General features: G+C 40.5%; 1 protein-coding gene across 4 annotated transcripts; it reads left to right on the top strand.

Moving 5' to 3' along the window:
* Window positions 1-698: 698 nt before the first annotated feature.
* znf281b (zinc finger protein 281b) lies at window positions 699-27,646 on the top strand. 4 transcript variants are annotated; one of them, XM_078223965.1, is made up of 7 exons: window positions 699-812; window positions 10,076-10,474; window positions 18,397-18,516; window positions 20,004-20,124; window positions 20,332-20,415; window positions 20,565-20,683; window positions 23,098-27,646. In XM_078223965.1, exons 2-7 carry the CDS (start codon window positions 10,121-10,123, stop codon window positions 24,640-24,642), a joined length of 2,343 nt encoding a protein of 780 aa, XP_078080091.1. In that variant the 5' UTR covers window positions 699-812; window positions 10,076-10,120; the 3' UTR covers window positions 24,643-27,646. The 4 variants fall into 4 exon arrangements, with proteins under 4 accessions (XP_078080091.1, XP_078080092.1, XP_078080094.1 ...); XM_078223967.1 differs by having other exon boundaries at window positions 700-812; window positions 10,076-11,876; XM_078223966.1 differs by lacking the exon at window positions 20,332-20,415.

Here is a 27,646-nt window from a genome sequence, read left to right as displayed (position 1 = left end):
TGGTAAGTGCGCAGAGATAAGGGAATAGGGGCAGTGAGGGCAGTTGGGTCTGAGTGGGATGCCCTTTCGGAAAGTCGGTGCGGATTCAATGGGCTGAATAGCCTCGTTGTACTGTAGGGATTCTATGGTTCTAAGATATGACATTGCACAACCTAAAGCAGACAGATGGCCAAAAACGTGATCAAAAAGGTAGGATTGAAGGAGCATCCTAAAGTGATGTCCTGGGGGAACTGTTAGATTTCCTGTTTAGGAGGATGAACAGAGACAAATGGATTTCCTCACCTAATGAACATGAATTCAATTTAAAATGTAATGTATGCAGTGATTTCAAAATTAATCTTGATTTTTTTTTAAAAACAAGAAAGCTCTTGAGTGACTTGAAGCACATGGCGAGAAGATGACCCAAGTAGAATAATATTAAAAGAAGAACAGCAATTGTTGCAAACGCTCAGCAGCATGTTTGGGCTTGGAGCTAACCCTGCATTGAGGAGGGGTGGCAGTGCGCCTGCGCGAGGGTTCGGTGGCGCTCGGGATTGTCCGCGCAGCCCTGCACCCTGCGAGTGGGACAAGGGCTGTGGCGGCGGTGCGCCTGCGCGAGGGTTCGGCTCCGCTCGGGATTGCCCGCGCAGCCCTGCACCCTGCGAGTGGGACGAGGGCTGCGGCGGCGGTGCGCCTGCGCGAGGGTTCGGCAGCGCTCGGGATATTACCCGGCGTGCAGCAAGAAAACCAAGATGGCGGAGCCGAGCGGCTGAACGATGTTGACAAACTAGAGACGGGATCGGGGCCTTGAATTCGCGGAGCGGCGATGCGAGGTAAGATGGCGGGGGGGAAGAGGAGGAGGTGAGGGAGAGGGCGACCGGGAGGAGGAGGATGGGGGGAGCCAAAACGTCGGGGCGTCGAGGCTCTTGTCTCCTGCAGGGCACCAGGAGCGAGCGGCTCCGGCCGTGGGGCATGGAGCCCGGGAGTGGGCTCGCAGTTGGTGGAAGCGGGACAAAAGCGGCGCAAAGTCCGGTCACCAAAACCCTTCCCGCAATCAACGTGGGAGCCCTGGTTACCAAGGAACAAATCGCCCCCACCTTCCCCAAAATAAAAACTTGGCGGAATAGAATTGATGAAAGCAATCCAGCCGAGTGCGCGGCTCACTCACTCTGCCGGTTTGCAGACAAAAGCCAAGGACGCCCTCCTTCACTCCAATTGGCTTAACTTAAATGAGGCTAATATCTTGGAAGTTCTGGTACGTTTAAAAAGGAGGGGGGCCCATGCCACTGCCTCTTTTTTTGGCCTTTCTCGCTTTTCCAGCAAGCAGTATTTCCAGAGTTTTCATTTAAAAAAACTTTGGACTTGTGTGTAATGTTCCTACACTGGGCACTGTGTAAAATTTTGATCTCCAGGGGAAATGTAAATATGATCGCCCTTTACTGTTGCAATGATTGGAAATGTTTCTGTAATGTTTTTTGCAGATTATATGTGAATAAAGTATATTTTTGAAATAAAAAAAATTCCCAACTAATGCTCATGTGTGGCCTCCGAGGATCCAGAAATTTAAATTTTCACCCAGATCAGCAATGAGCAGTTTCTCTCCTCCGCTTTGCCCACCTGAATGCATCGAGTGATGGCATTCATACACCCCAGTTACTATTCCGACATCTAACGGGAAGGAAAGTTGGTTTCGTTGGAAATTTTTCCTTTTTTTTTAATATGGTATCAGGAACGTTTAGATTTTTGGGTTTTTTATAACGTTGTTGTTGGGACTCTCTACCCAGCTATGTTGACATCACTAATAAAGAACATTCCCTTAGCAGCACCTTCGGACATAACATGGATCACACTGAGTGCCAATAGTCGAGCTGGTGGCTTCAGATTGGTACTCAGTTGAAGTTGTGCATGCTATTTCTCATGGAATTGTTTGGGTACACTGGAGAACTTTCAGTTGCCAATGTCACTGAAATTGCCTAGCAAGAAGAAAGATATTCTAAGCGTCTTTGGTGAGAGAACCAATTTTAAAACTTGCGTAAATTTATCTGGAGTTTAATATTTTTCCTTTTCTCAGTAATAAGCTCTAACCCCCACCCCAAACTCTCCATTAAGTCAAATTTTGTTATTTTCATTTGATATTACACTTCAGATACAGCAGAAACTTTTGAATTAAATAGTTATAGTTCCAAATCAATAGAGTCTAAAACCGAACTTTGTAAACTCCAATATGGTATCTCCTATCTCTCTGAAATTCACATCAGTTGTACTTGATTAAGAACAGCATGTTGCATTATATCAAACAAATTTGAAGTTGATATGTGCTGTGTAGAAAGCTAAATGTTCAATTAGTTTTTAATCTAGTTAGGCTACATGATCGTGAATGTCACAAACATTGCCTCATTACTATATCATACGGACATTCACCAGTGTTTCTTAGCTCTGCGTTGCTCCTGTGTTTTCAACTTGAAACTAAAGCAGGTGACTGCCAAATTCCTGAATACCTAGATAAGATTGGCAATTTTGCAGTCCCAGGAAGAGGTTTTTCAGGTTTTGGACTGCTTCAGACTGGCCTCTGGGTCGTTTTGAGTGCCAAATGGTCTGTATAATGAAGACTATCCAGGGTACTCTCTGTAATTGCTGCCAGTTGATCGCCTCACAGAAGGAGAATGTGCATGTTTTTTGTACGCAAGGACTAATTTCATAGATTCATAGAATCCTTACAGTGCAGAAGGAGGCCATTCAGCCCATCGAACCTGCACCAACAACAGTCGCACCTGACTCTATCCCCCGTAGCCCCACATATTTACCCTGCAAGTCCCCCAACACTAAGGGCAATTTAGCATAGCCAATCAACCTAACCCGCATTTCTTTGGAGTGTGAGAGAAAACCGGTGCACCCAGAGGACACCCATTCAAACACAGTGACCTGAGGCTGGAATTGAACCTGGGTCCCTGGTGCCATGAGGTAGCAGTTGTGCCACCATGCCACCCATTTGTTTCATGAAAAGAATTTTGTATTGAGTGTGCTCTTTCATCACCCGTGTATGGTTTTTTCCTCTTTAAATACATTATTATTGACAGGGAAGTATGCATAAAACGAGATTGCAAGTTTCTCCCATCAACATTTAGAAAGCATAAAGTACTGGACCAAGGCAGAGCTAAATAATAGGTGACAGCTCAGCCATTTCGTACTATTACATTTAGGATATTAATTTTAATAAAATATTTGTCATGTAACCAACGAAACATGCAATCCAAGTCAAATTATTTACTTTTTACCTAAAGCACATTTAACAGTCTTGAGCTATCTCAATTTTCAGATTGCTGTCTTTTGTTCTGTTATAGCAGGAAAGCTACCTTATCCATAACTCTTTGTCCACTTGGTGATGTGGCGATACGGTATATTTCAGGATAGTTAGTTTTTCAATGCAAACACTGGATGGCCCAAGTAGTCCACACAATAAAGAATATGAAGCCAGAAGAAGAACATTTTGGGAATAAAATCACAACATGCATTTATGTAATACCTTTAATATAAAATGTTCCACAAAGCAAGATTCACAATTTTTATGTTATTATCTTGGTATTTTAAAATTATAAAATTGCTTGAATGATTAGGTGACTTGGTTGCAATTAAATGTAATAGTTTATGAATTTACTGTTAGAGAATCTCCATCTAAGTATTTAAAGTGTAAATATGAGGTCAATATTCCTATTTGAAAATACAAATACTTTTAAGTGTATGACTGCACGGGCGGCACGGTAGCACAGTGGTTAGCACTGCTGCTTCACAGCTCCAGGGTCCCGGGTTCGATTCCCGGCTCAGGTCATTGTCTGTGTGGAGTTTGCACATTCTCCTTGTGTCTGCGTGGGTTTCCTCCGGGTGCTCTGGTTTCCTCCCACAGTCCAAAGATGTGCGGGTTAGGTTGATCGGCCAGGTTAAAAAATTGCCCCTTAGAGTCCTGGGATGTGTAGGTTAGAGGGATTAGCGGGTAAAATATGTGGGGGTAGGGCCTGGGTGGGATTGTGGTCGGTGCAGACTCGATGGGCCGAATGGCCTCCTTCTGCACTGTAGGGTTTCTATGATTCTATGACTGCAGTTTTCAGATATGCAAATCAGTTATTTGTGTAAAGAGCCTGGCTTTTGAGGTCAGCAATGAGTAAATGACACTAGCCATTTATTAGACTTCCATTTGCCCACAGACATTCAATGCGATTTTGTACTGAATGTAGGAGAATGAGGGATGACCTTATTGAGGCGTATAAAACCATGAGGGTCATAGATAAGACACAGGGCAGGATTTTATGGCTTCGCTTGTCCCGAAACCGTAAAATCTTGCCCAAGGTCAACGGACCTTCCTATGCTCCGACTCACCCGCTCCAATTCCCAAGACGGGAGGGCCATTAAAATTTGGTGATAATCTTTTTCCCAGCGTAGGGGAATTGAAAACTAGAAAGCATAGGTTTAAGGTGAGCAGGGAAAGATTTAAAGGGACCTAAGGGACAACTTCTTTATGCAGAGGGTAGTGCGTATATGGAATGAGCTTCCAGAGAACATGGTTGAGGCATGTACAATAACAACATTTCAAAGCACTTGGATAAATACATGGATGGGATATGTTTAAGTTTATTTATTAGTGTCACAAGTAGGCTTACATTAACACTGCAATGAAGTTACTGTGAAATTCCCCTAGTCGCCACACTCTCGCGCCTGTTCGGGTACAATGAAGGAGAATTTAGCATGCCAATGCACCATGGCCAGCATGTCTTTTGGACTGAGAGGGGAAACTGGAGCACCTGGAGGAAATCCATGCAGACATGGTGGGAACATGCAGACTCCGCACAGACAGTGACCCAAGCTGGGAATCGAACCCTGGTGCAGTGAGGCAGCAGTACTAACCTTTGTGCCACCATGCTGCCCCATGATCAAAACACGGGTAATTGGGACTAGCTGGGAAGGCACCATGGACTGGTTGGCCCGAAGGGCCTGTTTCCATGCTGTATTGCTCTGTGACGTTGTGAACCTTGCAGTGATTTGAAATTCAAAACTATGCAACATCCCATACAGGTTATCTCTGGGGATAGGGCATGCAACTGTGTGTGTCCTCAATCAAGCAAACTGTAAAATCCTTACTGAATCATGTAGAACATAAAAAATAGGAGCAGGAATTGGCCACTTGGCACCTCGAACTTGCTTCGCAATTCAATAAGATCGTGGATGAACTGATTGTAGCCTTAACTCCAGTTTCCTGCCTGATCTCCTTAACCCTTGACTCCCTTGTCAATCCAAAATCTGTCCAAGTCAACCTTGAATATATTCAATGACCCAGCCTCCATGGTTCACTTGGGAGGAGAATTCCAAACACTAATGATCATCTAAGAGAATCATAGAATCCCTTCAGTGCAGAAGGCCATTTGGCCCATCGAGTCTGCACCGACTCCAACAAAGCATTGACTCAGGTCCTAATCCCGGAACCCACGGATTTGCCCCACTAATACCCCTAACCTACACATCTTGGGACACTAAGGGGCAATTTATCATAGCCAATCCATCTAAACTGCACATCTTTGGAATATGAGAGGAAACTGGAGCACCCAGAGGAAAGCCACGCAGACACTGGGAGAGTGTGCAAACTCCACATAAACAGTCACCCAAGGCTGGAATCAAACCTGGGTCCCTTGGCGCTGTGACGCAGCAGCGCTAGCCACTGTGCCGACCTCAAGAAGAAATTCCTGCTCATCTCCACCTTAAATGGATGACGCCTTATTTTTAACCCTCCTAGTTCTGGATTGCCCTCAAGTGGAAACATCTTCAGAGCATCTACCCTATAAAGTCCCCTCAGAATCTTGTGCTTCAATAAGATCATCGTTCATTCTTTTAAACTCCAGAGAGTATAGGTCCTAACTGCTCAACCTTTCTTCATAAGACAAATCCCTTAACCCAGGAATCGTGTAGTGAACCTTCTCTGAACTGCTTGTGATGTATATATGCCTCTTCTTAAATAAGGTGACCAAAATGGTACTCTAGGTGTAGAGTTTGAAAAGTTAGAACACTTAATTCAATGTCAAGGTATGTATAGAAAACAAAATAGAGGAAGAAAGATGGGATTAAAATAGGGAAAAAACACCAAAGAGAAGTTGGGGATTTTTAAAGGTCTCCTATAGTAATTAAATTCTGAAGGAATGGAATTTCGCAATTGTAAAAGTAAATTTTCAGTGCCAGAAGTGTAGTTTGGCAGTGATGAAGATTTATCTGCTGCTTAATTCATTTAAAATTGAATGGATAATCCCTAACTTTTTCTGACAAGTTTAATTGGTACCTTTCTTGTAGATACCCAATGTCACGCCCTTCCACGTATTTTGATGCTCAATCTCTCAATGAGGTACGATAGCAGAGCAGGGCAATTCTGATAGCAACTTCCTGATTTATGCATTTAATTTCACATGTTGTGGGATGTTGCTGTCCGTTTTACACTTTAGCAGTTGTGAGAATTGGTAGCTTCATTATTTTTACTGCAAAATCTGGGCCGTTATGTTTTATAAAATGAGCAGAATTATCAAGTTGCAAATCCCCTTCTCAATACTCAAATTCAGATCGTCTTAGAAGCACCAGCTCAAGTCTTCATTGTTATGCAGCACTGTAAAAGTAACTTAAGTTTTCAAATTTGTGCTGGATAGTTTTACGTTAATAATGAGATTTCTAAATAAGGACGTGAAGTACAGATCTTTATTCCAAATCCTGGAATTTTCAGATCGTGACCTCCTGACCATAGTGCTCAATCTGACTAGGAATATTAACATCCTAGAGTCACCCCAACACAAGTCCACCTCCTCTTGAGAATCAGAAGAACAACATTGATGCCAAATGTTAAGTATCTGAACCAGCTCGCTTCTTCCTGATGTTGGAAGAAGGCTTTCTGGAATAGACCAAATGTTGCAATGAAATAAATATGTAGATAAATGTAATTAATAGTTTGGGCAAGAGAAAAATGTGATCTGTTTTCTAAATCTGGTAATGTTCAGGACAGCGCTAGAAAGATTTGAAAGGAAATTGTTAAACATCTATTTGTTTTTAGACTGACAAAACTGCATTTTCATTTTAGTGTTCAGGTAAATTTGTAATTTTTCAAATTTAGCTCTGTTCTTGTAGGAAATAAAAATTTTATTTCTATTTTCCACAGTGCTGTCGAGCTAACCTCATTTAGAGAGTATTTCTTTGATTCTGCCCAGGAACCTTGCCTCAAGAGTAATCATTATGTCCCAGTATGAAGTCTTTTTCATTTTCCACACATAACATCCTTTGGCCTTGTCTGTTTTAGAAAGTTTTATGTTGTTGGTTCATGCCTACAAAGACAGAGATGAGCAATCTAGGCTAGAGTGGGCCACATGAGTGGCCCTCCATCTCAGTGGGCCGTAAGATTGAAATCGGGCTTGTTCACTAACCATGAGTCCATGAATAAGATTAAATAAGTTTAATACATGCCAAATATTTCCAAATGAGTTATAGAAAATGCTTAATCATTTAAATATTAATTGGAGTATCAACTTCAAATAGTAATAACAAAATATATATTTGCGCTTTGGACGCAGAGGGGAGCACATGGTTCTCTGCACCTCGCCTCATTTCTTGTCCTTGCTTAAGATGCATATCACTTCAGTCATACCGGTAGGAAAAAAACTGCGCGGGGGAAATCTGGAATGTGTGCAACCCTACACATGGACAACGATAAACAAAATGTCTCGTGGGTGGGCTGTACCTGACCTTCGGGCTGCAGGTTGCCCACCACTATACTAAGAACTCGACTGGAAGTGCTCAAATTTCTATCCAACATATTAAGTGTTTTGTCTTTTGTCCTTGCATGGTGTGTATGGTGACTGATTTGAGCCAGCAGGTGAGAGGGCAGTGACTACCCACCCGGTGAAACCAAGTTCTTGCTTATTTTTTAAAAATTATTGTAATGTTGGTCTTTTCGCTTGCCAGTTTTCTCCTTTCCTAAGGGCATTATGATACGTGTTTTTTTGTTTCAGATTTCCAGCATCTGCAGCATTTTGCCTTTGTGGCTGCAGATCCTGATTAGGAATGAAACTGTGGCCTGTTTGCCCCTCCCTAATGTAGGGACTTTGAAGCACAAATATATTGCCTGATCAGCTGATTTCAGGCATTGCAGGGATTGAAACTACAACCTTCCTGGTTTTAATAGTTCGGATGGACTCTGAACCACTGTTCAGTCTATACTGAAATTATAGAAACACTACAGCGCAGAAGGAGGCCACTCGGCCCATCGAGTTTGCACTGACAACAATCCCACCCAGGCCCTATCCCTGGGAGGAAACCGGAGCACTCGGAAGAAACGCACGTAGACCCGGGGAGAACGTGCAAACTCCACACAGGCAGTGACCCAAGCTGGGAATCGAACCCAAGTTCCTGGAGCTGTGGGCAGCAATGCTAACCGCTGTGCCTCAAGTCTGCATCGACAACAATTCCACCCAGGTCCTATCCCCATGACCCCACATATTTACCCCACTAATCCCTCTAACCTACGCATCCTGGGACACTAAGGAGCAATTTGGCATAGTCAATACGCCTAACCCGCACATTTTTGGACTGTGGGAGGAAACCGGAGCACCCGGAGGAAACCCATGAGACACAGAGAGAACGTGCAAACTTCACACAGACAGTGACCCAAGCCGGGAAACGAACCCAGGTCCCTGGAGCTGTGGGGCAGCAATGCTAACCACTGTGCCACCGTGCCTCCCTACCCAAAGTGAGAATCATACCCCTAGTCCAACGAACCAACCCTCGTACAGAACAGTTTAAAAATTGCAAGACCTGTATCTGAATCCTAGCCTCCACTGACATTTGTTGAAGTGAGAAGGTAAGAAAAATATTGGCTTCCAACTTGTTACTTCAGACTCACTTATCCCTTGATTGCCAAGTATCATTCATCAAGTTCGCAAAGTTGTTGGTGACTGCCTGCCTCATCCTGTCAGCTGAGGCTTATGCTGTGTAACCCAGGAGGTTGCATGGGAGATAAGAAATAACGTTGTACAGAAACTGAGCTTCCTTTGAGGAAATTCACGTCATTAAAATGACCCTGATCATTAAAACTAAATTCTAAGTAAATGTAGTATCCAATAAAAGTAGTATCCAAGTAGGTGGTTGATACTTTTTGATTTATTTTGTAATAAACCATCACTAGTTTGAGCTTGAAATTAACTTTGCAACATATTTTGCCATGTTAAGTGTTTTGTCTTTTGTCCTTGCATGGTGTGTATGGTGATGTAATCAGTGTTCCATATATATTGCTTCACCATTGAAGAGAAGCACTGGTGAAGACTGAAGTCCACAATGTGTTGTCCAGCTGACAGAGGAAGCAACAGTGTTGTCTCCACAGAAAATTAGCCGTCTGAACATACCTTCCTCTCATAAGCAAACAAGTAACTTGGGGGGATGGCAAAGGCAGGTTGTGCTGAAGTTGAATGGAGAAACTTTTTTTAAAAAGGACAATATTCCTGTTAACCATCACTCGAATCTATTTTGTTTAGTATTAATAACACCTGAGTTTATGTATAATTTCTTTTCACTTCAGTACTTTGTCCAGAGCTCTCTGTTTCCGATGAAGTACGCTTTCTGATATGTGACCAAGTAATTTGGAAGTCGTGAGAGTACGGTTCCAAAAAATAGTGATCAAAATTGAGCCCTACCAACCTTTTTGTACCTTCAGTAAAACAATGGATAAGAATCTGTTACTAGGCAACTACATAACTGAGCGATTATGATGTCATAAGCATCAAGCGCAAAGCTTGAGTGGCTTATAAGCGGAACTTGATCCCACAACTATACCTCCCCATCTAGGTTGTGTCTTTGTAATTTGCTTTTATGGATAAAAAGTTCCAATATCTAGTTACTGACTTCAACATAGGAATCCGCTTGCACCTATGTATTAGAGTGCGCTCAGTGCAACACAAATGTTAGGAGTTACGCTGTGACTAGTAAACTGCATTGTAAATTTGTAACCCACCGCGTGCATGCTATAATGTGTAACTTTTGTGCATTTTGCCATTTCAGGGGTCTAATATTTTTCTCCTCTCTACTTCAGGAGTGTGCTGTCGATCTGGCTTTGAATAATTTTAGATCTTGCATCATGAGCATTGTTCACGACAAGTTAGCGAACGAATTCCTCAGGAACGGTGGGATGGAACCAAACTTCTCTTCTGGTATGATTATGTTCAGTCACCTCCCACCAATCACAAATTTTTCCAGCCTCGCTGCCCATTCTGTCACACCAGCTGTACCTCAGGATTTAATCCTTAAAAAGGATCCCGATGCTCCAGCAGAAAAATACCCTTCAGAGTATATGCAACCCACGCCTGATGTTAAAGAGAAGAAGTTCTCCGCGCATGATGGATTTGTATTTTTTAAGAATAAACTACTCGAGGAAGAGGAGATGGGCAGGGGGCCGAGTATGTTGACTCACACCCTCAATCACACCAGTGCAGTAAGTATTAAGTTGTTATTCCATCTCTTGCTAAATAATAAATGTTTTTCTTTGTCCATCCCTTATCATTGGCCCAGACAGTACTTGTGGCAGACTGAAATTTTATTGCTGCGATTTAATATTTGGGGAATCACTTGAATTTGTTTTCATAGTCACCCTTGGATTTGGGCAATCATTCTTCATGTTTGCCTTTAAAACACAAATGTACTATTTTTCCATACAGGAGGTTATTTAGCTGACTCTGATTTGAGGCTCTTCCATTGTTTCAAGCCTTAACTCTGTACATTGCCAATGAAGGGTGGCATATTTACTCTCTCTCCCCACCTCCCGTCCCCTTCATAGTACAGGGATGTTGAACCTAATTGTAATGCCTCCCATTACCAGATCAATGAGCTCAGCACAGCCTTGAGATCAAGCCTGTCTATGGTTCAATATTACATCTGTCTGTGGAACTACTGGGCAGTGAACTTGGTTTTTCTTTTTGTTCTCTGCCTCCATCTATTTTGGAGAAGTTCTACAGGTTTGCTTATTACAGTCAGGGCTGAAAGGTGGAACACTAATTTTCCTTTTTGACACCTCAGTGTCAGCAGCAAGGATTCCCAGGTCAGGTATTGTTGGATGCTTTGATTCAACAATATTCCATGGGCCCAATCTCTGAAGAACTGTCTTCTCCAGGCCAGTATGAATTTTACTGTTTCTGACAGATGAAATGCATAGAATGGAGAATGATCAGTGGAGATATTCTGTGTCCCTTCTGAGAAAGATTAATCATTCCTGCTAATTTTGTACCTTCCACATTTATTAGGTATAACAGCATAGTGGTTTGGTACTCAGCTGATAATGAAGACATTGAAAAATTCAAACCCTAGCATAGTTTGTTGTGAAAAAGGGTGTTTACTGCCATCACACAACTCGAGCACTAAACTATGGTTTCAGCTAGTCCTGTGTTTCCTTTTACTTATTTGTTCTTGCGATGTGGGTAGCATTGGCAAACTAACATTTTTTGGTTCAACCCTAGTTTCCCTGAGGGTGATGAGTTAACTGTATAGTGTGGGTTAAAAACAGCTGGGGATGGGTGATGTAAGCTGCTTTGCCAGTCCCCACATCCCAAGGACAAATGCATATGAAAAAAGCCTACTGTAGAACTAACATAGATTCCAAGGGGGACCATATGGTGAGAACACAGTTCTCTGATGTTCAGTGATCCACGTGGTCTCCTACTGTTGCATTGTGTATTGACTTATCTTATGGTTCTTTGCCCTTGTGCCTGATCTCTTTTTTTATTATTCATTTGTGGGACATGGGCGTCGCTGGCTGGCCAGCATTTATTGCCCATCCTAGAAGGGCATTTGAGAGTCAACCACATTGCTGTGGCTCTGGAGTCACATGTAGATCAGACCAGGTAAGGATGGCAGATTTCTTTCCCTAAAGGACATTAGTGAACCAGATGGGTTTTTCTGACAATCAACAATGATTTCATGGTCATCAGTAGATTCTTAATTCCAGATATTTTTTATTGAATCCAAATTCCACCATCTGCTGTGGCGGGATTCAAACCTGGGTCCTGAGAACATTAGCTGAGTTTCTGGATTAATAGTCTAACGATAATACCACTAGGCCTTTGCCTCCCCTTGATCTCTGATCACCAAAAAGTTAGAAAATCTCAACCGGGCACTATATGATAGTAAGATGAATCAAATGTTAGAGTATCAGATATTCTGTAAATGTTCTTGTTTGACTGGGGTTTGCTACAAATGCAAAGTTTTATAAGATTGTTATGTTTCGGGGCTGCGTCTTTAATTTAGGGTAAGATGGAGAAATGACAGGTGTCATGTGACCTGTTCTGAATTCTGCTGACAGCAAGCTTGGGTGTTAAAGATAAAAGGGAGGGACCGGCATTATTTTACTGGGAAGAAGGTGTAAACAAGTACCAAAGCAGCTGTGCTGACAGTGAGTCGACTGTTAGTCTCTGAAGTTCCAGGAAGTTGTTCGGAATGTCAGGTTTTGTACACCATTTCATTATACTTCAAACTGTCTATTTAATTTCAAGATAAAATTAAGTTGGGAGTCTAAAGAACAACTAATTCCCATTTCTAGCTGAATATAAGGCTTATGTGATTCACTTTGCCATGGAGATGGGCTTCAAGAGGGGGGGGCAAAGTCCGTAGGAAACCATTCTAAGATTGGCTTACAGGTTGTTTTCTTAAAAGTATCACCGATTCTCAGACAGTGTTAGTCTATCTTAATCCGAGACAGCTCTGATAGACAGAGGCAGCAAGTCTCTATGGTTCGGCAACCAAGGATGCAGGTGGGAAGTTGCATTTGGATTGACTAGACAAAGTTTATCATGATTTAAATGAGATTGGAAGATTTGCCTAGCTTTGGCTAGAAGTAGTAACCTCCAGGGTGACCCTTGCTGTAAAAGCTATAAAGAACAAAGTTATCCAGGTAGAAAAGAGGGGAAGTAAGCCCTTGGGAGCTAGGAAACATTTTGGGCTAATTCCAGGAGACTAGTGTCTACTTAAGGAAGTAAAATCTAATCATGGAAGAAGATTTTCAATCATGTTAAAGCATTAATACGGGGATTTTTCTGTAGTTTAGAATATAAGCTTCCCATTAAATAGTGATTAGTCAGTGTTTGTAGTTTGTTGCAGTGAAAGTCTTAAAACTTAAATGCAATTGCACAATACAATTTTTGAGTTTGCCGCTAGGAATTCAAATTTCTTTTTTAAAGTTATCAGTCTCTACAGGAAATGTCACAAGCTTCATACAACACATCATCAACATGCAAAGAAGCTATTGACTCTGTCAAAGCAGCTCCTTAAAGTAGCTATCAAGTTGATCCTTTTCCCTGCAAATATTTCCTTTTCAATTATAATATATAGCCAATTCCTTTTTGAAGGTTACAATTGAATGCACTTGCATCATCCTCTCGGTGCATTCAAGATCATCATAACTCACTGTGTAAAAAAAAAATACTTTGATGTACGTGTTTCCCCATTTGTTCCAATTCTCGTGCTTGAGGGTGAAAGATGCACCACTAAGCATTTTGTTTTGGCCATGCAAACAGCAGTTCTTGAGCAATATACCACAACGCCTCAGGAGGGCCCTTACAAGTCAAACATGCCATCCAGAAATTGCATAATTTCCCTTATTGGCCTCATAATTGAGAGGTGATCATATGAGATCATAGTTTTCTGTTCCCAGTTGCAGATGCCTTGATTAGTTTGTGATGAGCATCCACAGATCATCTTAAACTCAAAATGGAAAAGATGTTGTGATTGGGGTTTACCAAATATGTTAGCTCTAATCTCATGGTGATCACTTTTTTGTTTTATTCGTTCATGGGTGTGGGCGTGACTGGCTAGGCCAGTATTTATTGGCCATGCCTAATTGCCCTTGAGGTGGTGAGCTACCTTTTTGAAATGCTGCCATCCTTGTGCTGTTGGTGAGGGAGTTCCAGGATCTTGATCCAGAAATCCCTATAGTATCTATTTGACATAAGAAGGAGCTTGCGCATATATACACACACAACTCCAGAAGGTCCAGAGTGAGTAAGAGCTGAAGAAGTACACCATGTAATCACTGTTTTAATGTCGAGAAATACAGCCAATTTGTGCACAGCAAGGCCCCACAAATGGCAATTAAGTAAATAACTAGGTAATCTGTCGTAATGATGTTGGTCTAACTTGCTTCGGCTTAGTTTATGTTTCAGTCTTCTATGACGTTTGAATTAATTCAAGCCGGCTTTAAATGTTTCAGTAACCTCGTGTTGTCCTCTTCGTTTTTTGAACCTTGTATGTACCATTAACTAACAGGAATAAAGTTGCAGGTCCTGAGATTTATCAGGCACTGTAGTTGGAGGCAATCAGCAGCACAGTCTGACAGGTTTTTATATGCATATTTAATATATCATGCCTGAAGAATTTATTCCGCTGTTCTATACCACAAAAAGTAGGTGATGCAAATCATTCAGTTCGTTTTTTCATAGAGGATCTTAGAACATAAAGGGAGAAAGAGGAGTGACTTTCATTGTAACGGTTTTGACTGGAGGTCAAATGGTTTTGTAACGGTTTTAACGCAAGGTGCTGGAGGTGAAAAAGTGATGTGCAAGCTACTGTTCTATTAACTTGTTTTTAATCCTCCCAAGCAAGGTTCTGAAAGTACAATGTACTTTTGTTCCTGAATTTATCTATAACATTTCCTGAACTCCGTTTGATTGTTGGGGATGTTACATTTCAATGGCTGAATAAGATTTTCTGATTAATGCATCTCCTTGTGAAAATAGTTTTAAGGTATTCTTCCTCCTCCCACATTAGAATTACTAATATGGTGATGATTGCTATAAGGTGTGTTTCATTTGTTATTTTGCCCACTGTGCCCCTAAGGTCTTTGATCATGTTGGAGTTAGTTCCACAGCAGCTGGCAATTCTTCAGTGCCTTGTCTAAATGTCATTCTTAAGGTGTGACCTAAGCAGCAAATTAAGGTATCAAAGCCAGATCCTGTCACCACTTGACCCCATTTCTGCACTTTCCAGCAGTGGTCGTTGACTAACAATCAGAGGTTGGAGCCCTGGCAAGTTGGGTTTTGCCAAGTGAAATTCAAATTATGTTTTATCTTAATTCCCTGGATCAGATTCTTAATGAATAATAATTGCCACTTGGCTGAACACTTGAAGGTTGCCACTCAAACTATTCACAATGTTGTGAGTCAGAGTCTGGTCCTGTAGTCTCCACTTGTGGGCTTGCAACCTGAAAGCTCCTTTGAAAATTTTAGACTGGATATTTATCAGTGCCTGCACTATTTGTTAACATGTTAACAACAAAGAAGTGGTTCAGCTCATTAGGAGATTTACTTAAATCTATTTGTTCTTTGCTGCCTTTCAGTGCTTTGATGATATTTAAGGGCCAGAATGGCCTGTTACGCACTATTGAAGTTGTTAGACATAGAATTTGTTTTTATTTAAATTAGAACTTCAATCAACTTCACATTTTGAGTGACTTGTTATTGGGTAGAATCGCATCTGTGAAAATATTGGTGAATGCAAATGTGCTTTTTCTGTTATCAATGTTGCCAACAGTTTAGTCAGAAAAATCAGTATAGCAGCTTATTGTCTGAATATCATATTTAGCTGCAGTATGTCAATGTAAGCTGTTCCAGAATGATGCTTTGACAGCAGCTGACCTAGCTTGCTAATGTAGCTCATTGCAGACATGTAGAATTCAGGTTCATGTCTGCAGTTTTCCCCTGGAGTTTATTCCCATTTTTTTAATGGATTTCATAGACTGAATTTTCAAGATGCCATTTACCCAGTCGGCTAAGACTGGTCATCATCTGGTTTTCACTCTTGCCCACCAGTTAACAGCTGTCTGCAGAGTAGGTTTGACAGAGGGCTGTTGCTGGGGGGGGTAGGGGATGGCGGGAGGAGTCAGGGGGTGAGGAGGGGGGGTTACCTGCTCACTTACGAAGTCAGGCATGGGATATGAAGAATGACAAAAAGAAAATAACTTGAAACAAAATTTACATCTGCTATTTCTCAATGCAATGTATGAATTGATGACATGTTTTTAGGGAACAGAGAAATAGATAATTTAGCCCATCAAGCCTGTTCTGCCATTCATTACGTTCATAGCTGATTGGGCAATTTAATGCCTTTTACACCCATTATCTCCCATTACCCTTTACAGTATTGTTAATCAGAAATTTATCAATCTCTGCTTTAAACATACTCAATGTCTGAGCTTCAATGTCACAGCCCCCCGGGGTAGAGAATTCCAAAGATTCATAGCTCTGTGTGAAGAAATGTCGTCTCATCTCGGTCCTTAGTGGCATCCCCTTTATTTTGAAATTGTGCCCCCGATTCGAGATTCTTCAACCGAGGGAAACATCTACCCTGCCCCTTCCTTTAAGTATTTTGTAGGTTTCAGTGAGATCATCTCTCATTCTTCAAAACTCTAAAGAATACAGGCCCAGTTTGCCTAATCTCTTCAGAAGACAGTCCCGCCATCCCGGGAACAAGTTTGGTGAATCATTGTTGCACTCCCTCTATGGCAATAATATCCTTTCTGAGATAAGGGGACCAAAACTGCACACAGTACCCCAGGTATGGTCTAACCAAGCTCCTGTACAATGGAAGCAAGACCTTACTATTCCTGTACTCAAATCCTCTCGCAATAAAGGCTAACATTCTATTAGCCTTCCTAATAGCTTGCTGCACCTACGTGCTAGCCTTCAGCGACTTATGGACAAGGACACCCAGGTCTCTTTGTACATCTACACTTTCTAATTTCTTACCATCTATGAAATACTCTGCGTATCTATTCCCTCTACCAAAATATTTCCACATTATACTCCATCTGCCATGTTCTTGCCCACTCACTAAGTGTGTCCAAATCCTCTTGTGGCCAATTTATATCTTCCTTGCAACACATATTCCCACCTAGCTTTGTATCATCCACAAACTTGAAAATTTTTTATTTTTAGTTATTTTTTATACTTTTCCAATTCAATCAAATCAAGTCCAATTCAGAGTCTCAACAAGTTGAGACATTCCCGATCCAGGCTGACAAGACAGGGCATGCAGTCCTCTACCCTGCCTTGGGCCTGATCTACATGAGCCAAGCTGATTGGAGTAGGCGGAGATTTCCTCCTCCAAGGCTTGATCTCATTTGCATCTTAGCCAAAAGGCCGAGATACCGCATCCACAAACTTGAAAATGTTACATTTGGTCCCCATATCCAAATCATTGATACATATTGTGAACAGCTGGGGCCCAAGTACTGATCCTTGCAGTACCCCACTAGCCACAGCCTACCAGTGCGAGAATGACCCATTTATTCCTACTGTTTCCTGTCCATTGGCCAATCCTCAGTCCCTGACAGTATGTTGCCTCCTATCCCATGAGCTTTTATTTTGCTAATTAACTTCCTGTGGCAAACTTATCAAAAGCCTTCTGAAAGTCGAAATAAATAACATCCATTATCTCTCCTTTATCAATTTTGTTTGTAACAGCTTCAAAAAAAACTCCCAAGTTCGTCAAACATTTCCCATTTGTAAAACCATGCTGACTATGCCCAATCAGATCATGATTTTCCAAGTGTCTCTTTATTACATCCTTTTATAGATTCCAGCAATTTCCCTACCGCTGATGTAAGGCTAATAGCTCTTCTCTCTGTTTTCCTTCCCCCGCTCTTAAATATTTGGCTGACATTTGCTACTTTCCAATCTTCAGGTACCATTCCAGAATCTATAGAACTTTGGACGGTGATCACCCATGCATCCACTATCTCCATAGCTACCTCTTTAAATGCTTTAGGATGTAGAATATTGGTTCCTGAGTATTTATCAATCTTCAGCCTGAATAATTTTGCCAATGCAACCTTCTTATACAAATTTCCTTCAACTCCACGTTCTCCCTTGTCCCTGGGGTCTCTACATCAGAGAGATTTCCTATATCTTAGTGAATACAGGCACAAAGTAATTTCGCTTTTCTGCCATTTTCCTATTCCCCACTATGAATTCTCCTGACTGCCTGCAATTGACCCATTTGTCTCAGCCAAATGCTTCCTTTTTACATACCTGTAGAAGCTTTTACAGCCCTTTTTTAAATGTTTTTTGCTAGATTGCATTAATATTCTGTTCTCCCTTTATCAGTTTCTTGGCCTTCCTTTGCTGTGTTATAAAAACATCTCAATCCTCAGGTTTACTACTATCTTTGGGAACTTTATAAGTCTTTTCTTCTAATATTATATAATCCTTAACTTCCTTTGTCAGCCACCTTGGCTTTTGACTGGCTTTTTTGGGGTTTTTGCACTTTTGAACTTAAGGTAGTTGCACAATTGAAGATAATGACATTTTAGGACCCAGGGTAGAGTACCAAGTCCCTACAGACGTTAACATTTTGCTAATTTATTTCCTCCAGGTCAGATATGAAAAAGATTACCTCACTATTCCAAAACCAGGGAATGTTAAGAGGGCAAAGAAACAGAACTCCCAATCTCAGGATGCAAAACCCAAGCGCAAACGAAGTGAAACGTCCAAGGTGAGGACCTTGTTTTTCTCAGAGCCTTGCTTACGCTGACGGGTAGCTTGGAGAGTTGACTATTTACTGAAGTCGCAGATTTTGCTAATCATTTTACAGCTTAACTGGGTGACCATTTGAAAATACTCAGGGAAGTAATAGTTGGGGGAAAAAGTGTAATCATAGTTGCTGCACCCAAAATTATGTTCTGCATCATGTTCAGTGGTATTAACAGTTATAACAGACTACAAATTCAAGGAAAGCATTTTTAATTTGTTGGTGTCGTAAATGTTCAAAAAATTAAATGCAGCACTTGGAGGAATTGACTATAACCTCGTGACTGAGCTGAATTAACATGCGGGTTTGGTCGTGCTTTTTGGCCCGCTCACCTAGTAACATGTTGCTGCAGATTATCATAGCATGTAATTTTTTTTAAAGTCAGTGTCCGTTATAGCAAAAATAATTTTTCTACTGACGGCCGTAATGCGCTGAATATTGCAAATAGAAACTAAGAGATCACTTCATGTGGATCAGATAGTCGCAATCCTGGATTCCACAACACTGGACTAAAACGCAAGCTAAACAAGTGATGTCTGTGTGACTCTAAAACCTTTGGCATTCATCTATTGTGAAAATTGCTACTATTTAGTAAGATATTTTAGCTTTCGCATTTTTAGGTTAAACCCACTTCTTTTGTATTAATCAATGTAGCCACACACGTCAAATGGTATTTTTATTTTCACTAACAAATTGGCCCAGTCAAATTCTTGTGATGGCAGATTTAAAAATTTGCAAACGAGCAAAATGCCGCTGAATGATTACAATAAATCTCCAAGCAAGTTAAGCAGACTAATGCTTGAATATCACTGTATAAGCAAAACTGAAACCTGATCAAATATACTGTTTATTAAAAAAAATCCTCTTACACAGAAAGCATAGGAGTATGACTGGGAAAAGAAACAATATGGATTGATGCTCAACTTTAACGAGAGAATCATGCCATCTTATCAATATCATGTGATTTGGGGGTTTATTTGCAAACAATAATGTTTTGCATCTCCTAGGTATTATGCATCTGTTGACTCTTTCATATATTTGTTTATAAATGTATTAAACCTATACCTATGTTCACTTCCCATCAAATATTTCAATGATGAATTCCTATGTCCTCCACACCAGGAATGTAATTAAGGCATGGCATGTTTACATGGGCAGTTTCCATTATAAATATGGACAATGGAATTTAAAATCAAAATGCAAAAAATAAAGAATGTATGACTTCAAAATAGAAAACAAATTATTAGTGCACGTGCTGATCCACATATCCTCTGCTCTCACCTCCACTAAAGGCCACAGATAATTTTGACATCTTATGAAGGTTTTCAGTAGTTTAGAATTATCAATATTGTACCTAAATAGGCTTTTAACTCGTACCACAATATCAACCTTGATGGTGTTTTAATCAGAATTGTTCTTGGGCCTTAACAAGGAATTGTTTTCCTTCATAGTCTTCAACGAGTGGAGATGGTACCAGCCTTTTACATGGTCCGAAGGTTCATATATGTGAGCATTGCTGTGCCTCCTTCCGGAGTTCTTACCATCTTCGTCGCCACGTACTCATTCATACTGGTAAGGAATCAAAAGTATTGATAGCACTGGAAGTAAGCTATGAATTTTTCCAATATTTTCCATGCAAGTTTTTGTGGTTTTTACTGAGGTTTTGCATTTCTTGCTGCTTTACTTTGGAACATCTTGCTACAGTTCCTGTTTGAGACAGTTTAGTGTGACCTGACAGCCTGTGTTGGAGGGATAATTCTAAAATTGTTCTTGGTGTAGGTGAACGACCATTCCAGTGTAGCCAGTGCAACATGTGCTTCATTCAGAAGTATCTGCTTCAAAGGCATGAGAAGATCCACAGTGGTATGCACACAGCGATTATATTGGCACCTATTTCAGCTAACTTCAGTGCTTTTTAAGTTTTCTTAAAGCTTTTTTGAAATCATATACCCATTGCCTATGTGATGGGGTTGTTTGTATGTATTCTGAAGCATAATATGATTGTTCCTTAGGAGAGAAGCCATTCTGTTGCGATCAGTGTAATATGAGGTTCATCCAGAAATATCACATGGAGCGACACAAACGGACACACAGTGGAGAAAAGCCTTATCAGTGCCACACTTGTCAACAGGTATAGGTGAACTGACTTGATTTTGAAAGCAGTTCTTGTGCATGGGAAGGATGTAAAATGTAAATAGCAAGGTACCGTTGTTAGATTAATAAAAAGTTTTGCGGGATAAGTATCGACATGTATGTTGTATGGTCCAGTTCTGTTGCTGAATCATAATTCTTTGGTGTTGCTTTAGAAACATAGAAGATAGAAGCAGGAGGAGGCCATATGGCCCTTTGAGCCTGCTCCGCCATTCATTACAAAGATGGCTGATCATTCAACTCAATAGTCTAATCCTGCTTTCTCCCCACAACCTTTGATCCCATTTGCCCCAAGTGCTAAATCTAGCCGCCTCTTGAATACATTCAATGTTTTGGCATCAACTACTTCCTGTGGTAATGAATTTCATAGGCTCACCACTCTTTGGGTGAAGAAATGTCTCCTCATCTCCATCCTAAATGGTCTACCCCGAATCCTCAGACTGTGACCCCTGGTTCTGGACTCCCCCACCATCGGGAATATCCTCCCTGCATCTACCCTGTCTAGTCCTGTTGGAATTTTAGAGTTTTTAATTGAACTTTTTTTTATGATGGGTGCAAGGATTTTGGGAAGTTGTTTATTTTGCAAGAAGTGTTTGAAGCTAGTCATAAAACCTATTGGCCAGATTCGATTTACCAGCGAACTTATTCACTGTTCTCACATCAAGCACGTGATTCCAACTACTGTCCATATAGCCTGACTGACACCTAGTCTGACTGAAATGGGTGGAAGGGACAGCGTATGATAAACCTTTTTCTAGTTGCTGAGACTTACCAAAAAGAGATTATAAAGACTTAAATATGTAATATAACAGTCGGCCAAATGTTAACTGAAGTTGAAATTTCCATGTTTCTATAAACCAAATGAATTGTTACCTTTTTAAAATTCTGTTGTAGTGGATGAAAGCGAGGCTTTGTGAGAATGTCGCAAATGACCATGGTCATTCTAACAAAAGATTTGTAGAAATGTTCTAAAGCTCATGCCTTGGATTGAAAACTTGTAAAAGAATGAAGAACTTTGTATTGGGTTTGCATGTGACAGCCTGCTGCATTGATGTGTTGGTTCATTATGTTGGAAACATCTGTCCCACCACCAGTTTTCTCCACGACCCTCCCCTCAGAGCTGCTTGCTTGTTGTTGGGGTATGATTTCATGGATGTGTTGGCATCTTGTAATACTTTGCCCGTAGTACTGTTACTTGTGTATGACATTTAAAAGCAAATATTGGCAGGTATTTACTGCAGGAGCTTGACAAGTTAGCCCCATCTTTTTCACCCAGCTTCCACATGCACAGACAAGGAGAGAAAAGTCTTCGGCATCTTTCTTTCAGCTTCTCTTTCTCTTCCTTCAAAACCTAGGAATGCTGTGGCCTGTTGTAATATCTCTGCCACTTGCTCTATCTAACACCACAGGCCAAGAATCCCACATGGACACTCCTACGTGCTGTTTAGGTGCATTTGCCATGTTGAATTCTCTTTGTGTACCCGAACAGGCGCCAGAGTATGGTGACTAGGGAGATTTTCACATTGCAGTGTGGCCCTACTTGTGACACTAATAATAATAAATAATAATAGTTTGATTTATCACCTCTCAGAAAATAAAGTCATTGAGCCACTGCAATCAGCATTAGCTTAATGTTAAGCTACCTCGTCACACGTCATGCAGATTTGTCTCCTGTGCACCTCTCTCAATGTTCCTACGATGAGACTTGGTAGCAAGAAGAGATCCTGAGTAATCACAGAATTGACAAAGTTAGCCAGCTCACAACAAAACCCCAGCAACTATTCTCTTATCTACACCTCACCTCTTTCAAGCTTCATTTATATGGCTTGTATTTAATTGATTAAATCCACTTTTTCAATGGGAGTAGTTTTCCATTGATCACTGATGTACAATTACATATTTTAGTGTTTATTTTGGAAAATGGAAACCACTGTTTTTGATTCATTGGTCATGTATTATTCTGTGCTGTGTAACCATTCTGTGATTCTTTCCGTGTCTACCTATATGTCTGTATTATTTTTTCATAAGAACTAGGAGCAGAGGTGGGCAATTTAGCCCCTCGTGCCTGCTCTGCCATTTAATACAATCACGGCTGATCTTATTTTAGCCTCAACTCCGCTTTCCTGCCCATTCACCATAGCCCTTCAAACCCTTACTAATTAAAAATGTGTCCACCTCTTTCTTAAATTTACTCGAGGTCTCGGCATCCACTGCACTCTGAGGTAGTGAATTCCACAGACTCACGTCCCTTTGAGAGAAGTAACTTCTCCTCATCTCTGTTTTAAATCTATCTCCCCCTCCTCCTAAAACTGTTACCTATTTTTATATATATTGCTAAGTGTATGTTTATTGTTGTAGAAATCCTTTTAATTCTGCTTCTCATTTTTTCCGCAGTATTTTTCCCGAACAGACAGGTTATTAAAGCACAGACGAACATGTGGTGAAGTCCTTGGTAAAAGTGAAAATGGAATGGAACCTGGACCATCCAATCAAATGGGAAATGGTTGTTTCACATCAACTCAGGGAGCACGCAAAAAAGCAAAATCAAAAGCTACATCTCAGGAGACTAAGGAAAAGGCAGCTCGCAAAAAGAATAAAACCACCATCTCTGAACTTCCAAGTAGCTTGACCACCTGTAAAGATAAATTGTCTGTATATAACATGCATGAATATGCTGTTGAGATGCCGATGGTGTCCTCTAGTATGAAGTTGGGAAGTGAAGAGGATTTGCAAACAAGAGCACCTAAATTGGTAATCAAAAAGGTGAATAGGAAGAGCCCTCAAAGGACAGGTCTGAACAGTACAACACCTCTTGTTATACCTGCCACGGAGCTGGTGAGGCAAAAGCTGATGGCTAATAAGCAAGGGACTTTGGAATTGAACAATAGCACCAGCATGGATAATATTGTCTTGCTGCAGAACACAGGCAATAAGACGGAACAGGCTAGCAACTGCAACTATGATGATGCTATGCAGTTTTTTAAGAAAAAAAGATACTTGCAAGCTGCTTCCAGTAACAATGACTATGCAGTAAGTATAGGACAGATGGCATCTCAACAATCTGTAATTCAGGCAGCAGTTGCCAGTGTGATGGATAATGAAGCCTCGCTTACACTGCTAGACTCTTCTCCGATGAATGTGGATGTGAAAGTCTGTCATGAAAAGTCTGGAATTCCAGATGAGGTCCTTCAAAGCCTTCTGGACCAATATTCCCACAAACATGAGGGCCAGCATGATGTTCCTTTTGATATGACTGACCAACATATCCAAATGCATTCTTCAGGAGAGAATCCGGAGATACATGAGAATGCTGTTTGCCCAGAACCACATGCATCTCGTGGTGACAAAACAGGAATGCTCCAAGAATATTCAAAGTACCTGCAGCAAGCTTTGGAGAGAACAAGTCAAAGTGACGGTTTTTCACTCAGCCCAGGGATGCAGTTTTGTCCCACTAGTCTTCCATCGAGTCTCCCCAGCCATAATTTATTCCCTGACAAACAGGCATATACCACACCTGCACTTGAGTGTGGTTTCAGTCCATCTATTACCTCAGTATTGCCAACCGCCTCACCAAAATCACATTTTGGTTTGTTGGTTGGAAGTTCCCAACCTGGCATTCACTTTCCTGGTTCAGAAGCTGCTCATCAAAGGCTGACGCCATCCCAAGAGTTGGTGGGGCAGCTGGAACAGCAAAAGAACTTGGAGGCTGGCCTGAATCATCAGGTCTATCAGATTGAGAATTTTGCCCAGGCCTTTGGATCTCAGTTTAAGTCAGGTGGGAGAGTGCCAATGACTTTCAGCAGTGGCACCAGCGAAGAGGCAGGCCACAGAATAAGGACTACAGTTTCTGAATTCTCAGGGTACACTAATTTGTTGTCTGATGCTAATGAGCCAATTAGTACAGGAGCCAAGACTCCAACCAGCCAAAGTTACAGGTAAGGTCATAAGTATGACCAGGCTGGAGGGCCTTGAGTGCTTGATACCATGTTTTTAACCATGTGTAAGCACATTGCCAGTCCAAATGTTTATATATCAGGTTCTGAGAAAAAAATGTAAAATGTATGAAGCCCTTCCAATGCAACATTTTACCATTTTGTTTTGTGCATTCAGTCTGTAATCATGTTAGAACAGTTTGTATTAGGAATAAATTTTAAACACAGTGGATAGGCAGAAAATTAAATAAGTCTGGAATTTTTTTCTCAGTGGATTGGGAAATGTTTTAGCAAAATAGCATGACTTGGATGGGGTTAAATGTTTTTTTTTGTGGGATTTGTGTTTTTTTTAATTCAACTGTACTATTAATGAGAGAAAAAAAAGAGTAACTCAAAGCATCAGGGAAATGCTCAAATTTCAATTTTCAAAATAGAGACGTCATTAATATTGAGCTATGGCTCTAGTTTATAGTGTGACTCAGGAAACATTTGATGCAGTAAGGGGAGATTTCTATTGAAACAAATTCCACAAGCACTGACTTGAAAGGGGAGCAGAACTTTGATGTTGGGAATTTTTTGCCAGGTCCATCTGTGCATTGAAGCATTTGGTCCCTGAAAACAGCTTTGAAACTGCAAAGCAGTAACCTCATTGAGTCAAGAGGAACTAATGACCAATTTCATTTCAGTGTAGTAATTAAAAAAAAGTTGAAAAAAATAAACTTTAAAAAAAATAGTAGGTAGGCAAGACTTTATTTACCTCATTCTACATTTTGAAAGCCGAGAATAGGCAGGTACCAATGCAAGTATATCAGTAGTACAAGTAGCATGAACCAACATTGTGTAAGTGTAATAATTCCCATTATTAACATTAGCAATGTTTACAGGAAGGAAAAAAAAGACCTTTGTTTCAGAAAACTGCAAAGTACAGGGTGAGAGGATAAAACTGCAGTTCTGTACAGTGAAAGATTTGGGTGCAAAGTATAGGTTCGGTATGCTACACAAAGTTTTTTTTATACGTTTCATAGTGTTGCAAAAGCATAGTGTTACAATTCAGATTTGCCCATCAGTTTGATGGTAACAACCTGCTAATATAATAGCCATTAAAAGTGTGTGGTAATCTGCTGCTTTGTTTGGAGTTTTAAGAAGTTGAAAAAGACGCGAATTGATCAAAAGTAACAAGTTTAGTTAAACCAACACATGCCCGGTTGGCCTAGTTGTATATATTCAAAGTAACTTTACTTTGATTCTGTATTCCATCCTGAATGCCTGAGGACTCAAGTGATTACAGTACATAAGCTTTTGTTATTTATAATTCATAAATAGTTTGTGTAGTTTCAGAAGGATGTCTGTAAGATTGCTAACAATTATATTGTATGTTTGAAAAAAGTTGTATTTGACTTGAATTGTCTCAAGGGTCAGTTAGAAAATCTCCCTTTATCTGGGAAAAGCAAATGGAATGCAAGGTAAACTGGTTGTGCATTGTAAGTCTAGAGAAACAGATATCTCCTATAGAGTTTTTCAACCCATAATATATCTAGTAGTGCAGTGATCACAAATTGTTTGAACAGCAGTAATCATGATCCGAAGCTTCCTTTTTTTGTGTCTTGATTAAGATTGGTGTTGGACCTGCGTTCAAGTGATAGTAGCAGTGTTCACATTGCTGACTGGACATAACTGTACATCGATTCATCATTAAAATAACTAAGCCTTTAAAACCAGTGTGAACTAAACAGTAGATGGACTGTTTAGATATGTATTTAATTGAAGCTGCATAACCAGCTAGTCAATACGCTGCCTATTTTTTGTCAGTTTTTTGATTCAGTCTCCGGTGGAACAGGTCAGTGGAGGGAAAATAACTCTTTTCCCAGTGCAGTGTAATGAGATTCTTTTTAACTGATAAAATGTAGAACTTGAAATTTACATGGTGATCGGGTAGGTTCAGATGAAGGAGGCCCTCTTCCCAATTGGACTCTTCTTTTGTTAATACAAATCTATTGTCTTCCTCTTGCAGCAGTCAGCTGTTTCTTAATTTATTCCAGTGACCTCGGCTCAAACGCTCTTCCTGATAACCCATTCCATTTGCGCTTCGCAACTCCAGATCCTTTTCTCCTGCGGCGCTGAATTATCCAAAATTGTTGCTTTTGAGTTTCTTTGATTTCTCACTTCCGAAACTTCTTTCTTTTGAGACCTGCAGCAACTACCAATAAATCCTGACCAGCATACCCTGAAACTTCTGAAACAGAACTAAAATATGACCATTCTCAAATGTGATTACACCATAACGTTGGAGTGGTTTGGCCTGCCTAAGCAAAGAGAAATATGTTTTCATATGGTTTATTTTTCTCCCTGATAATTTGCCAGGAAGTCTTTCAAGAAGTTGACCCTGTTTTGACTGCATTAGTCGATTATCACCACGTCCTCCAAAGGCAAAACATAGGTGTGCTTTTAAGCGAAGTAAAAAAAGAACAATTTACTTGAGTGAAGGGCGCAGGGGGCATGGTGGTGCTATTTTTAAAACCAACCAGATTAATTGCCTTTTTGGCCATTTCATTTGCTGTCTGCTGTCCACAAATATAAAAAAACAAAACTGCCAATATTGTAATTATAGAAAACTAAATCATTCTAAAAGGGAATAAGGTCCAATTATTGAAAGAGCCCAATACTGGTGGTATTGCCACTAGATTCTGAATATAACCTGTAGACACAATCTATGAAAATCCAGGTATTTTTAATACCTATTAAAATTTGCTGAATTTGCCCTGATTTTGGAAAATGTCCCATTCAACTAACAAACTTGTCCTGTGTTAAATATAGAAATTGTGACTTGCAGTAAAGCATAACTGCAAAATGTTCTGCAAATTGTTTTAGATGCTTGCCATGCCTTTCAGTTTATTTTCTTTTTGGCAAAAGCCCATGCGTTGATTTAAGGGCTAATGAAGATTATATTTCATATGTTGATTGGACACTTGTGCTTCCTCTTCCAGTTTTTAAACATTGAAAGCAAATTTTTC

This window comes from Mustelus asterias, chromosome 11 (genome assembly GCF_964213995.1).
Source record: "Mustelus asterias chromosome 11, sMusAst1.hap1.1, whole genome shotgun sequence".
Classification (NCBI taxonomy): Eukaryota; Metazoa; Chordata; class Chondrichthyes; order Carcharhiniformes; family Triakidae; genus Mustelus; species Mustelus asterias.
Note: the sequence above shows the minus strand (reverse complement) of the source record. Positions and strands in the feature narration are given on the sequence as shown.